Source organism: Scyliorhinus canicula, chromosome 13 (assembly GCF_902713615.1).
Source record: "Scyliorhinus canicula chromosome 13, sScyCan1.1, whole genome shotgun sequence".
Classification (NCBI taxonomy): domain Eukaryota; kingdom Metazoa; phylum Chordata; class Chondrichthyes; order Carcharhiniformes; family Scyliorhinidae; genus Scyliorhinus; species Scyliorhinus canicula.
The window spans coordinates 152,214,524-152,229,817 of record NC_052158.1 but is presented as its reverse complement, the minus strand read 5'-3'; the positions used below and the strand labels follow the sequence as shown (position 1 = coordinate 152,229,817).

General features: G+C 40.2%; 1 protein-coding gene across 1 annotated transcript in view; it reads left to right on the top strand.

The window, feature by feature from the left end:
• prkci (protein kinase C, iota) overlaps positions 1-14,763 on the top strand; it is a 179,209-nt gene extending 164,446 nt beyond the window's left edge. The window contains exon 19 of the mRNA XM_038817458.1: positions 3,253-14,763. Coding sequence (XP_038673386.1) covers positions 3,253-3,340 — 88 coding nt within the window. The 3' untranslated portion in view covers positions 3,341-14,763. The remainder of the gene's footprint in view (positions 1-3,252) is intronic.
• The last annotated feature ends 531 nt before the right edge of the window (positions 14,764-15,294 follow it).

The following is a 15,294-nucleotide window of genomic DNA, read 5'->3' as shown; positions in this document are numbered from 1 at the left end:
TCGACTTTGTCATCATCCGATCCCGTGACCAAATGAACTCATCACGAAAATGATGACAAGTGCAGACGACTACTGGACACACCACCGGCCCATCTGCTCCTCTATGCCCATTAAATGCCACTAGAAGCAGCAGAAAATGAAGGAACAGCTCAGAAAGAAAATCAATGTTGAATGGCAAGCAAACTTTCAACAATGTCTTCACCAAAATCTCCCAACTGTCCATTCTAATCAAGTGGAGGAAAGCGGGAAAGAGCTGAAGGCAGCCATCATCTGAAGCTCTGAAGAAACCATCAGCTACAAGACTAAGAAAGATTAAGACTGGTTCAAAGAGAATGACCACATCATCCAAAACCTCATTGACAAGAAGAGGAAAGCTCTCTGTGCCTTGCAAGATAAGAGAATTCATCGAACAGCAGAGGTACAAAGAAGAACTAGGGAAATCAAGAACCAAGGCACTCTATGAATTCAATGCCCTCGGCCTCAAAAACTGGTGTGAAGTAAGGACAGAACCCTTTGCGAGAGAGAGAAAACATCAGCCTTTGATAGAGAGAACACTTCAAAGAACTCCTAAACTGTGATGCAATCCTAGGTGAGGACGTGTTTGAGGAAATCCCCCAGCTCCCCATCAAAGATGAACTTGGACTTCCACCAAGCGTGGATGAAGCCGAAGCCGCTATTAAACACATGAAGAATAGAAAAGCTGCAGTAGATGGGATTCCAGCAGTGATTTTCAAACTTGACGAGAAGAGATCGCCTGTCTGGGACAGGAGAAATCCCTGCCGACCTCATCACCATCTTCAAAAAAGGAGTGGGAACTACCGAGGAATCTCTCTACTCTCCATCACCGGGAGGATCCTCGCTCGCCTTCTCCTAGTCTCAGAAGAAATCCTTCAGGAAAGCCAATATGGCTTCTGACCAAACTGTGAGACAATGGACATGATTTTCACTGCTCAACAACGTCCAAGACAAATGCCAGGAGCAACATCAAGCACTCTACATGGCCTTCATCGATCTGACCCAGGCTTTCAACTCAGTCAATCAAGAGGCGCTGTGGAAGAGGCTATCAAAGGTCAGCTGTCCAGAGAAATTCATCAACGTCCTACAACTCCTCCACAACAAGATATCAGCGACTGTGCTCACCGACAGAAATACTACAGAAATCTTCAAGGTCAAGACTGGAGTCAAGCAGTGTTGTGGCATTGCCCCAACCCTTTTCACCATTTTCATTGTCGTCATCCTTTACCATGCCAAGAAGAAGCTTCCCAGTGAATTGGACAGTGTCTACGTGATGGATGGAAAACGTTTTTCAATCGGTTGAGATCCAAGAAGAAAGCGACACTAACATCGCTCATTGAACCTAGTATGTGGATAACAACGCCATCTTGCTCAAAAGAGAATCTCCAAACTATGCTTGACGCCTTCGCGGAAGCATATTGAGAAATCGGTCTCCACCTCAACCTCAAGAAGATTTGAGTCCTTTACCAACCCACCCCAGATGTTTCCCTTTCTATTAAGCTCAACGGAGAAACCCTTTTGCATGTGGAACGTTTCCCCTACCTAGGGAGCCAACTTTCATCGACGTGGGGATCCAACATTGTATACAAACCATGAACGGCACTTTCAGATACGTCTGGGTGAGAGTCTTTGATGACCGTGACATCTGTGCTGATACTAAGATCATCTTTTACAAGGCAGTCGGCCCCCCAACTTATATATACCGTTCTGAAACCTGGACTTTGTACAGTCGCCACCTCAAGGCCCTGGAACGAAACGATCAATGCTGTCTGAGATGGATTCTCTGCATCAGCAGGGAGGACATGTTTGCTACATCAGCGTCCTTGAAGATACAAAGAGTACCAGCATTAAGGCCATGATCGTCCTCAACCAATTGCGTTGGTGTGGCCATGTGCTTGGGATGCTGTCTAACCATTTATCAAATCATCTTCGCCCGGCTCAGAAAAAGTGCCCAAACCAGAGGAGGACAAAGGAAGCCCTTCAAAGACATCCTTAAGGCTTACCTCAAAAAATGCAGCATAGACATCAATGCCTGGGAGACCCTTGCTGAGAAGAAACCTACCTGGAGGTACCTTCTCATTCTTCAAGAATGCCCGACTGCAAGAGCAAGTCTGGAAAAGGAGCCTGAGAAAGGAATGCCACGGGTCACGAGTACAAGGAACAATCCCACTTCCTGGAAATATCTGCCAAATCTGCGGTTGAAGATGGGGCTCTAGGATAGGATTCATCAGCCATGCAAGGACCCACTGAATCCATGACCAGTGACACTGGTTTCTTAGGTACATAGTCCTACACAGTAGTGAGTAATCACCGAAGAAGAAAACAGCACCGAAAGAGGCCCATCATGGTATGCTAGTTCCTTGTAAGAGCTATCATATTAGCCCTGCTCTTTCGTTGTAGCCCTGCAACTTTTTTCTTCTCAAGTATATATCCACGCAGCTTTTAGAAGTTACTGCTGAATCTGCTTGCACCACACAATTAGACAGTACATTTCATGTCCTCGTAACTCAGAATCCCTAGCATCTCCCCCTAACCTTTTGGGCAATTATCTTAAATCTGCATCCTCGGTGACCTTCCTGCTCGTGGAAAATTCTCCAAACTTCTCAAAATGGGTTAAAATGTAACACCTCCCCATAACCATCATGATCTAAGGAGAATAATCCCAACTTCTGAACTTTTTAAGTATTTAAATTCTGGTAAATCTATTGGTTAATATCAAGATTTATACCATTGTTTAGAAAGCTAAGGATCACATCTTATTTTTTAAAAACAGCCTTGTCAACTTGTTTTTCCATCTGCAAAAAATTTAGTGTAAAATTTCGATAAATATAACATTTTCTTTCATATACTCTTGGTTTTTGTAAGATGATGTTTAGCACAAACGATCTGTCCTCTCTTGATCAGTTTTTACTGCATTGCAGCTTTTTCTGCACATTCAGCCAGAAATATCAGCTACAGGTAGGATACGTTGCAGGCCTTCATACTGCAACAAATCACCTGCTTTTCAGCCCCCCACCATCTGCCCCCCTCCAGAATCACCTTCTCTTAGGCAGCTTAATAAACACTTATACAGTTAAGAAATTGTATGGGACTCCCCTTTCTCCTCCCTCCAACTGATGTGTTGTACAGGAGTATGTGAAGTGGGTGACTTGACCCTATGTATCATTATTACTCTTTGTAATACTTCCCATGTCTACCAAATTATTGATTTTTTTCAAAACTATTTTGTTTTCCTAGTGATGCTGTAAAGAAGATTGACCAATCAGAATTTGAAGGCTTTGAATATATCAATCCCCTTTTGATGTCAGCTGAGGAATGTGTCTGACCGGCTGGAATCTCTGCACTGTGCCCAGTGCCTTCAACGTTGCATGTTAAAGAGCTGAAAACAATGAATGCCATGCTTTAGTAGCAGAAGCCTTTTCTCTGTACAGCTAATGGTTTGAGAATGCTCATCCCAACTCTAATCCAGCAAATGGCCAATGAGTACTTCTGTATTTCTATTCCAGTATAACTATAGGCTGCAGGTTAATTGCCTGAGTTCTCAGCTACTGCAGTTAACAGTACCTTTTTCCGCCTGATATTTCCTACTGACAGACACTATTAACTTGATGGACAGGATAGCTTTTGTCGGGCAGCAAGTGCAGTTAACCTGCCTAAGAAATGACTGCTTGTTTTTTCCATTGGGAGGTTGGGTGGAAATTTAACTTTATTCCCTTGGTGTTATGGTAAACCCTATGTGCATGACTTAAAGGCTTAATTTGCTCCCCCAAGACACCTCGACCAGCCTGCAATTGTAATATTGCTCAGGGAGATGGCAGCTGATGGCTTTCTCAAAAATGCTTTTGCTGGTAAAGCATTGCCCTTATGTACTGGAAAAGTGTGTGAAAGGTTATGGGAAGAAAAGCATTTCAAACATTGCTTCCAACCACTTGCATAATACTAGCAGGATCATGTACAGAAACTGAGTTTTGTAGAAAAACTGACGGCATTTTATCTCATTTGACTATTAGGGGTTTTTTTTTAAAGTTCAGAAGCTTTTTTGGGACCACATAATGAGAATTACAAAAAAAGTGCACAAACATACTGTGACTATACTTTTGTCTGCACTGATGTGAAAGGTGTCTTTTTTAAAAATATAAATGTATATGTAAGCAGCTAAAGTTTTATTCTGCACCACATTGTGTCGATTGAGGCTTTCAGTCCTGCCAATATAGTCCACTGGAGCTAAGGAGTTATGCAGAGCAGGGAATGATCTGCCACATATTGTCACTGTTATACTTCATATATACATTACTGAAGTGATTTTCTGTCTCCTGAGATTTGTAGTGGTTGCACCTGATGCCAAGAAAACAGAACAAAGTTCTGTTGCTCAAATATTTGGAAATGAAAGATGCCTTTTTCCTTCCCCTTCCCCTAGAAAAAGAACCGTATTTCAATACATAAGTAAAATTCAATAGCATTCACTAAAATATTTTGTTGCTGACCTGACACCACATAAAAGCTGTTTCTTGCCCCATGAGAGATTCAAACGTAAGTAATTTCTTGTAAAGAAGCATAACTAGGTACAGATTCTTGGGCAAGTCTGTTCTAATACTCACAACTTCACTCATGGCATTTCCCACCCGCCCAACTTCTTCTGTTTTTGTAACAGCACAGAAGGATCATCCATTGCCCCATGCAAAGAAAATTGTTATCGTTGCTTAATAAATTGTAATTACAATTCTATATCAAAGAGACCTAACCTAAATTGAATATGCTTTATTGTGATGATCTCTTCTACAGCTAATCAAACGGACTTAACATATTTGTGTTACGACTTTCTTCCGAACCTACTTTTTCCCCATCCATTATAGTTTACTTTAGTGAATATAGTTTTGATTCAATGTTAGAAATTGTGAGAAGTGAGGGCAGCACGGTGGCGCAGTGGTTAGCATTGCTGCTTCACGACGTCGAGGACCCGGGTTCGACCCCAGTCCCGGGTCATTGTTCATGTGGTGTTTGTACGTTCTCCCCGTGTCTGCGTGAGTCTCACCCCCATAACCCAAAGATGTGCAGGATAGGTGGATTGACCACGCTAAATTGCCCCTTAATTGGGGGGGGGGGAAATTAATTGGGTCCTGGAAATTTTTTTTTTAAAGAAATTGAGAAGTGTAGCTTTGACAAATTTGGGCTGCAATTTTACCTGGTCATAGCCTTTGTTCATTTAATGTTCCTGCCTTCCACAACTCCTTAAACTTCAGATTTTAGTGGTTGCATTCAATACTTAGAATGGTTACTCAGTTCCTTACCTATCTGAAAGAGATTTTATTCTACCGAGCTTCATGTGAGTCCAAATGTTGCAAAAAAGAATGACCGTAGCCCTAGCAGCATCTCTTGTTCTGCTTTAAAACTGCTGCGTGCAGTCCGGCTAAAATGAGATATTCTGTGTATGTCTTTCTCTTTAGAGCCTTTGTTTAAAATACATGAATAAGTTAAATTTGTTTTTTTATTACTTGGGATTTAGGAAATGTTAAAGATGTTTTGGGATTGCATTCAACAATTCCAACTGAGAGTGGAAATCCAGTGCCATTACTTATGACTAAAAGAGGATATTTTTTGTTACATTCAGAGTTTTTGGTTTACATTTAATAAACAGGTCAAATTCAGCTGCATTCTAGGAATTTGGGATAGTTAGACTGTTTTGTTTTGCAATATCATCCTTTTTTTTTTGTGATGGCAAGAGTGGAATTATTGCCGGAATGTTCTCCTGCAATGGTTAATGTCAATGGGTAGAGTGCTGCTTTTAATACTTAACACCCCATTCTGGACATATATAAATTTAAAACATATAACTGTTTATGGGGAATCGGAGAAATACCAATGAATGTACCATTAACATTGTGCCGTGCTTCAATATGATACACATCCCCTTTAAACCTGTCACACATTTGGAAGACTAGTAAAGAATCCATACCCCCTTTTTGTGTAATGGTATTTTTTGCTTTTTGAGCACTGTAGTGACACAGTAATTTCAGAATATTTAGACAGATGAATGTAACAGTGCAGATATTGGTTGCCATCATGACTTGCACCATTGTTGAAGTTTACTGTTGTCAAACTGAATGCTGGAAAGTAAATAACTGCTGGAGCACGATGATATTTTTCCATGCTCTTGACTTCCCCACACTCCCAATCACTCTCTTTCTACTCAAGGCAGCGACTTTTTTTATTGAAAAACATTTTATTAAGGCATTTATAATTTTATGATAACAGTAAGTAGTACAAATACAAATATAGTGCGAAGACCACCTCTCTTCCTCACAAGTCCCACCCAAGGCAGCAACTGTTGCTAGGGAATGTAAACTGGGCGTCAGCAGTCCTTTGGTACCTTGGCATGTTCTGTATTCTTATGAAAGATGGTGAATGCTGATGGGTGATTCAAATATCAATTGTGGGGAGCAGCGACCAGCCAATCCCGTGGCAAAAGCATCTACCCAGCACGGAGTGAAATAGGACCTCTTTAATCTTTTATTTTTTTCAGGGTGCTGAAATGCAGAAGGCTCAACCCTTCAGGACGAACATTGTTTGTGATTCAGAAATGCTCATTGCAAAGTTTAATTTGGAAAACGTTTGCCATTTCTTCTTAAAATGCCAGTGAGCTAGTGATACAACTACATGGGTATTTGGAACATGCCAGAGGTGAGCTGTGCAGTCAAAGCGCTAAGTTATTGGCCAATTTGCAGCAGAATCAATCAGTGCATACAGTTTAAAGTAACTTTTTGTAGGAAACTGTTCTAGTATGTGTACAACTGCGAAGAGAGCAAGAGCGGGAGTTTGATGGTTGAAAATTCATTAAGAATGTGAAAGCTTCACGTACAGTGATTTGTAAATTGAATAGTGCAGGTTTAAATTGCTATGTGACCATCCAAATATTTAACTACTCTAGTAATTTACTATTTTAAATTGTTCTTGTTCCCTGACCCTCAGAGAATCTTTAATGTATTTTATTGAGCTGAAAAATTAGTTTACTAATCTGCTGTAGGAAACGTATCTACATGACCAAATGGACCGCATCCCAACCCAAATCCTGACATGGTGCCCATGCTCCTATATTGTTTGGGAATATTTTCAAATGAGTTTTTTTTTTAAATGCTGGAAATTTTCAGCAGGTCTTGCAGCATCTGTGGAGTTGGAAGTTTGTAGGTTGCTGAAGGCCAACCAGAATGGTGTTCAACAGCCCCTGCTGGTATGAATTTCACCTCCTGTCCAACCTCATTTTAATGTGGATCCTTTTCGCATTTAAAGGAGTCAGAGGGGGGAAAAAATACCCTCCTTGTCATAGTACTAATTCATGCGCACTTAACAAGCAACATACTATGTTGTTTCCCTTGACCCCTTTTGTTTCATCAAGTTGCTGTTCATCAACAAGCCAACCCCTGATGGCAGTAGTCGCTGAACCAATTAAACTGGTGACTCGAGGCTTGAGGTGTTTCACTGTCATATTGCACGCTCAATGATGACTATGAATCCTGTTGCTGATCGTAATTGTCAGTGAAACGTGGAATCAGGAAATTGAGGACTTGCTTGGCTTTACATTCATGTATGTGTTTAATGGTTTAATAATTGATTGAATATTGGTTTATTTTAAATTGGAGCATTGCAACATTGAGCGTCAAGTCCAACTATGTTTGTGGGATCGTTGACTGTTACATGTACCCTTTTCCCCTCTCCGCTCATTGTTCTTATGTCATTTTTGCAATTTAATTTGTCTTGACGCCAATATTTTATGGCTCTTTCGATTTATTAGGGCTTAAGCACCAAGTTTTCAGTGAAGCAGAAGACACTGCCATTTACTTTGTTTTGTAACTATTTAGCATCAACTACTGATTGCTGTTTTTACAGTGTGAGTGTGAAAGAATATTAGTTTAGTTCTATGCTATCATGTGTATATGCTGCACAAGTGCCTTTCAAATACAATGTAGACAAATATAGTTTGTCTTCTGTAGGATCCAATACGAAGTACTGGTTCAGTTAAGTACCCTAATCACCGGTCGATACTGACATCGGGTTAAGTGGGAATCTATCTTTTGTCAACTTGTGAATGGTTGTTGGAGTTTAATTTCTTCTTGATATGCATGGTTTCATTCATTAGTATCTCTTGCTGTTCTACTTGCATGGTATATTAATTCTCAATACCGACAACCATGTGTTTTCCCTTTAAATTGGAGGGTAACATCTCACTTCTAAGCTTGTTTGGTACTGCATGAAGTCACAATTCTTTGTTATCCGTCCCAACTCAAAAATTCAGCCCAGGCTTGCTTTTCCCTCTCCACTGATCTTTATTTTAATGCACTGGCTTTCCCTTGGACTGAAAGACTTTACTTTGTGCCATCACATGGGGAACCCCAATGCACGTTCTAACATTGTACCATTCCATTTCAGCAAGAGACCAAGATTTGCAGAATCCATTTTCTCAATTGGTGTGATCTGCATGTCATTTTGATGAGCTGGAGAAGTGAATGTTGTGTCGATTTGACTCTAGCTAATATCCACACTTCATTGAGTTCAATGATCCAGCATATTGTGGGTTTAATGAAATAAATATTCAATTATTGACTTTAGGTACCTCCACCCTCTATCAACCCATGCTCTGATCCTACTATTTTTGTTGTAGCAATTTCCTGAACGGCAGAGCAACTTTATAAATGCAGGGGGGAGATTTATGCTGCTCCCAGCGTATAAAAGTCATAAAGATGCACACAAACGAACATGTCTAGATGTTTGCCATTACCAGCGAACAGTAAAAATGTCCCTGTGGAGTGATTTGAAAAAGGAAGAGAGTCATTGAAATTTTGGCTTTCATTTTAAAGTTAAGATAGTAATTTTCTCCACCATAAATGATCTCTACATTTGTGTGGGAGTTGAGGGAGCTTCTACAGCAACATCATATCCCTGATGAGTTGGCAAATCTCTGCATTCTGTGTTAGCTTGTTAACCATACTGTCTGAATAATTTTGCTGAAAAACACCTCCGATCTGATTTCCATAATCACATTCCTCGATGTAAAGTAATGAATTCAGGCCTTAAGAATCTCTGATTTCAGAAACGGGTTCCTATCTCTGGGAAGATTTCCCCCCAGCCCTCTAATATTTGTGTGCCTGAGGAGAGTCTTATGTACTGGAGCACTGCAGTGGAGAACAAACCTGGAATCTAGCCAAGGAATTTTCTGAAGGATAATTTTATTGGCTAATATTAATAACTTGGAGATCAATTATAAATTGTGAAAATTAATTCTGGGCAGCCTCACACCACTGTATCATAAAATACCTACAGTGCAGAGGCCATTCCATCCGTCGAGTCTGCACCCACCCTCTGATGGAGCACCCTAGCTGGACCTGGTCCCCTGCCCTATCCCCATAATCCACTTAACCTGTACATCTTTGAATGTAGAAGTAAACTGGAGCATTGCTTTAGTTCTGGTATATTATAAATGGGATTGCAGCTTGTATTTGTGTTGAATAAAATTGAGGTGGCTGGAGAATATGCCAATGCAGAACCATTTGTTTAACTAGCATGATGCAATACTTTCAGAATTAACACATTTAAACTATTTTTACCAGTTTTTATATGGTCGTCATTTAAATGCTATGCCGTAAGTAATCATGGGCACAAACCTGGGTCAGTGATTTTAAATGCAGTTAGGAATGAGAACCGGCCACTCTGACCAGCTCTATCCCGTCAATATGTAAACGCTTTAGGTATCGAATTGCACTTGAATTACAGAATGTGTTTGCTTGGTAGATGTGGATTAATATATACTTTGAGTGGAACAGCATTTTCAATCTGTTCTAAGTTTACTTTTCATTCATTTCCATTATTTTTCTCTGCCTGTTTTTTTTTGGAGTTAAGTAATAATCTGGATTTATCTTGCCTTATACTTTATACTTTGCACTGAGTAACTACCATGTGCTGCAGGAGTTTTCTCAAAGTAATGGGGATGCAATGTAAGTGTTGAAGCTCAGTCCATTCTTTATTCAATTTTGTGAATGTGCCAAAATGCAACAAAAGTAAAAGAGATCATGTGTTGTGGTATTTTTTATTTGATTTGGAGGAATAGTTACGCTTTTTGTTTAATTTTCTTTTAAAGGAGGAATTAATTCCACAAGAAAATATTAGGGGACCATAATTAGCCAACATTTCACAATCCAGAATTGAACATCTTCATCATGAAGCTTTTCAGTCTGGAGCCTATTCGGCTTGGAGGTGATGATTGCCATGTTAAACATAACAGTTATAGCCTGGTATGTTTTTTTTAAGGGGAGGTTAATGTAGTTGGGATTTGGAATCTACCTCAAGTTTACACAGTCCTTTTGGTTATTTCCTGCAATCCCTCTATTTCAGTGAACAGCAGCCCATAAAGGTATACGTTGTCTCCAGCTGGCACCCTAGCACTAAGCCAAAGGCTATTTAAACCTGAAGTGATGTTGCAGAAATGAATACTGTGCTGGCAACCGTGTGTAGTGTTGTTCCATGTGATCAGACAGTGAGTACTGGCAGGCTATTTGATTGTGATGAGTATCACCGCTCAGTCTTTTCTTTATTCGCACTTGACTTTTACATACTGCAGTATCCAACAGGGCTCTAAAATAGTGCTTGAGAATCCAGCTGATGTTCCTCACCCGCAAGCCCAGGACCCCAGCCCACACCGGGGTTGAGATCATTCACAGGCTACTGGGAGTAAATCTGGAATATCTCTTGTGTGGTTCAGTACTGCAATAGAATTTACTGACTGCAGGGAGATTAGTGTCTCCATCTACAGCAGCAATAAATAGGAACAGGAATAGACCACATGGTTCCCGAGCCTAGTCTGCATTTGATATGATTATGGTTGATTGATCAACTCCACTTCCGTGTCTACTCTCTAAATACCTTGATTCCTTGAGAAATCAAATCTATCTTATCTAAGCCTTGAATATATTCCGTGATGGAGCATTCACAGCTCTCTTTGGTAGCGAATTTTAAAGATTCACAACTCTTTCTCAGTCATCTCCATCAAGTGATTGACACCTTCCTGTTAGATTCCCCAATCAGGGGAAGTACCCGTTGGTATCTACCCTGTCAAATTGCTTTGGAATCTTGTATTTTTCAATGAGATCACCTCTCATTCTTCTTAACCTCAGAGTGTAATCCCAATTTACTTGGCCTCTCATCTTGCTTGGCATAGCATGTAGTTATCTGTTTTACCAATTGCAGTTGAACAGGAAATCATTCTTCTGGTGTCTTTGAGTAAATGTCTTCATTAAACATTGACCAAATTTGTGATGGGCGAGTTAGGTCTAAGGGAAGTACAAATGGATTTCACGTCACAGGAACCCAATTCATATTTGCATTTGAAATTTAAGTTGATGCCTAACCTTGTCATTCTAACATTTGGTGGATGTTGTGTGAGATTGGAGCTAGGGGGAAGAGGCGGGGGAATATGATCTATAACTTGCCTGTGACATTAGAACCATAGAAAAGTTACAGCGCACAAGGAGGCCATTTGTTCCATCGTGTCCATACCAGTCTGAGGATACCCAGATGTCCTTTCTAATCCCACCTTCCTGCACCAGCTCAATAGCCCTGTACTTTACAGCACTTAAGGTGCAGATCCAGGTACTTCTGAAAAGAGTTTCAGGTCTCTGCCTCCACCACCAACTCGAGCAGTGAATTCCAGACTCCCACTACCATCTTTGTAAAAAAAAAAGCTATCCCTCATGTCCCCTCTGCTCTTTCTGTTACTTACTTTGAATCTACGTCCCCTGGTTCTAGAATTCTCCACCAAGGAAACAATTTTATCCTGTCCACTCTGTCTTCCCTTCATATTTTGTACACCTCAATTAATTCACCCCTCAGCTGCCTTTGTTCTAGGAAAAATAACCCCAACCTATCCAATCTCTCCTCATAGCTACACTTTTCTAGCCCTGGCAATATTCTTGTAAAGCTGCTCTTCACTCTCTCCAGAGCAATAACATCCATCCTGCAATGTGGTGACCAGAATTGCCCACAATATTCCAGCTATGGCATCACCAGTGTTTTATGAAATTCCAACATTATATCCTTACTTTTATAATCTATACCTCTACCAATGAAGGGGAGCATTCTGTATGCTTTCTTTACAACCTTGTCTACTTGAACTGTTGCCTTTAGGGACCTGTGAACTTGTAAGGCATGATCTCTCACTTCATCTATGCCTCGTAGTATATTCCCATTTATTGTGTACTCCCCATAACTGTTTGATCTCCCCAAATGCATGACCTTATACTTCTGTGTTAAATTCTATCTGACACTTTATCGGCCAATTCACCAACCCATCTGTATCATTTTGGAAATTATAGCTATCCTCTACACTGTCCACCACTTCGCTAATCTTTGTGTCGTTTGCAAATTGCCCAATTGTGCCCCGCCCCCACCCCAACATTTAAATTTGTTAAATTGAATCATGGGCTGGCTAGCTAGTGCACAAGTGGAAGATCTCAGACACTTTCTGTAATGCAATTTAATATGCCAAAATCTCAATTTGCCACAAGGTGTCAAAAATACCCATATCAAAACAATAATTGATCTCTTTTGTTTCCCTTAACCCTGTATTTGTGCTTGGTGTATTCTCCATATATACTCGAATCGGCCTGCACTTAAGGACCAAGAGTTGCGCGATAAATAAGCAACGAATAAGTCTGGAGATTTTGTTTTTAGAAAATATTTTATTGGCGCATTTATAATTTTAACTATTTTCAACATCTAATTTCAACAAAATCACACAACAATATAACCAACAAGACCCCCCCCCCCCCCCCCCCCCAGCACAAACCCAACCAACATGGCTTGCACAAACAATGCCACCTTCTCCAGCCATCCCTCCGTTGATTGTCCTGCCTTTACTCGTCTCTTCCATGCCTCCCCTTTCCCCTCTCCCCCCTGCTGACAGCTTAATTTTTCTCAAAGAAGTCGATGAACAGCTGCCACCTCCAAGCAAACCCCTGCAATGAACCCCTCCAGGTGAATTTAATTTTCTCAAGTCCCTGCAATGTCGCTCACCCATACCCCTGACTTTGGGGGTTCCGAGTCCCTCCATCCTTGTAAGATCCGTCTCCGGGCCACCAGGGAGGCAAAGGCCAGGACGTCTGCCCCTCTCAGGCCCTGGGCTCCCGGGTCTTCTGACATAAGTCTGGAAATTAAATGAATATGACAGCTGCATTTTCTATATGTAAGTGAAGCTTTACTCTCAAGGTTAAGGGATGTCCCTTTGAAGCTACAGTCATTTAACTTGCGACTGAATCTCTCAAAAAAGTGTTTTCTGAAATATTGTTTTCTATTATATTCAGGCTGTACTAACCTCGGACTCCTACGCAAGGATATCTGGGGAATCTTAAAAAAATATCCAATAGCCTGATTTTGTGACTATAGTATACTTGCATTATAATTCCCAAGCTCAGTTACTCATGATGGCTGTCGGAAATGTGCATTTCAGTAATTGCTTTTAATGGCTATAGCACCAGCAAGGACTTAGGTTGGACCATAAGATGTAGGAGCAGAACTAGGTCATCCAGCCCACTGTGTCTGCTCCACCATTCGTCGAGATCTTGACTGATCTGATGTAATCCTCAACTCCACTTTCCCGCCTTACCCCATAACCCTTGATTTACTTACTAATTAAAAATTTGTCTGTCTCAGCCTTGAACATACTGAATGACCCGGCCTCCAAAGCCCTCTGCAGTGAAGAGTTCCACAGATTCACTGCTTGACCTTTCCACCTTGTTATTAACTTGGCCTTTTAAAAAATTTAATTTGGACAAGTGTAGTCTCAACTTGAGAATGACATTTAAAGTCTTGATTTGGGAATTTGAACTCCAGGTTTGTGCAAAAAAATCTTGTAGTTATTAAAATGTAATCTTTCTAAGAGATTGTACTAATTTGTGACTTTACATGACAGTCCTGTAGTGGATATATATGTATAATGAGCAATAATTTGAGTTTCAAGATAACATACCTGGAGTTACCAAGTCAGAACTACAATTCTTTCAGCATGCATTAAGTTTTCATATTGTAACTACACCTTGAGTTTTTGAGTCCGGGTTCTCCATGTGTGGTTGTCTTAATCTGTTCATGAATTCTTTCTCTTCACTTCTTTGATAAAGCACAAGTGAATCCTTAAGTTTTCTCTTTAAGAAAACTTGCGTAAAAGGAATATGGTCACTGTCAGCTCTTGCAAATATTTTTTTTCAGCGTGTGGAGGATAGCAGAGGGCTGTAATCCCTGGGATTAGTTTTCAGGGAACGATATCACTATAAGTATTTTCGGTTAGATCTTCTAAACCTTTTTCTATAGCTCTACTGTGGACCTTGGATGTCCATCCTCATGATTCAATTGCATCAATTTAAATTTTTCTTTAAGTTCAAACAGGTGCAACTGCTGAAAGTAGACTGTCTAAAATAGTGTTGTACTTTTCTTGCAAGATTTCTCGCTCTCACTTTGGAATTTAAACTTTTTTAAAGTTGGGCGGATGCCACAACACATTTGTTCTTTGTAGTTTATATATTCACTGGTCAAGAATCTTTTGAAAACTACTGCATTGACTCCTGAATTGGTGCAAAATGTGTCATGGACTGATGCATCATGTTGCGTATATTAACACTAAATGCCAAATACTGTCATTTACATTCCTAAATGTGGGAGAACATTGTGGGTTTTTTTAAAATAAAGATTTGGGAAAGATACAATATAAAAAAATGTGTCCTGTTGTGCATTGAACATCCAAGTGAATTCTTTACTTTTTTCTGTCAGTTAATTAATAACATATAAATATTATGGAATAAAGAAAGTCACTGCTTATGATCAGGTGGCTGCCTTTTGAAAAGTGCGTACTTGAGAATGTTGGGTGAGAATGGGAAAATACAAGAAACATCCTTTTGAGACTGCTTGCAGAATATGGGTGGTACCCACATCACATTGCCTGTTCATTTATCCTCAGTTTAAATAATGCAGTTTCTCCAGTTGCTGGAAGAATGATTTGTCAACTTGTGTATGGTCCATAAAGATGGAAAGAGCATGTATTTATAAAGCAGCTTTCACAACCTCAAAATGTCCATGGTGCTTGTCATCAATGGAATACTTTTGAAGTGTTGTTGTTGCAAGAATGAAATGCTCAAGTTATGCACAGCAAGCTCCTCAGCAGTATGAATCAGTTTTGGTGATCATAGTTTATCATAGAATTTACAGTGCAGAAGGAGGCCATTCGGCCCATCGAGTCTGCACCGGCTC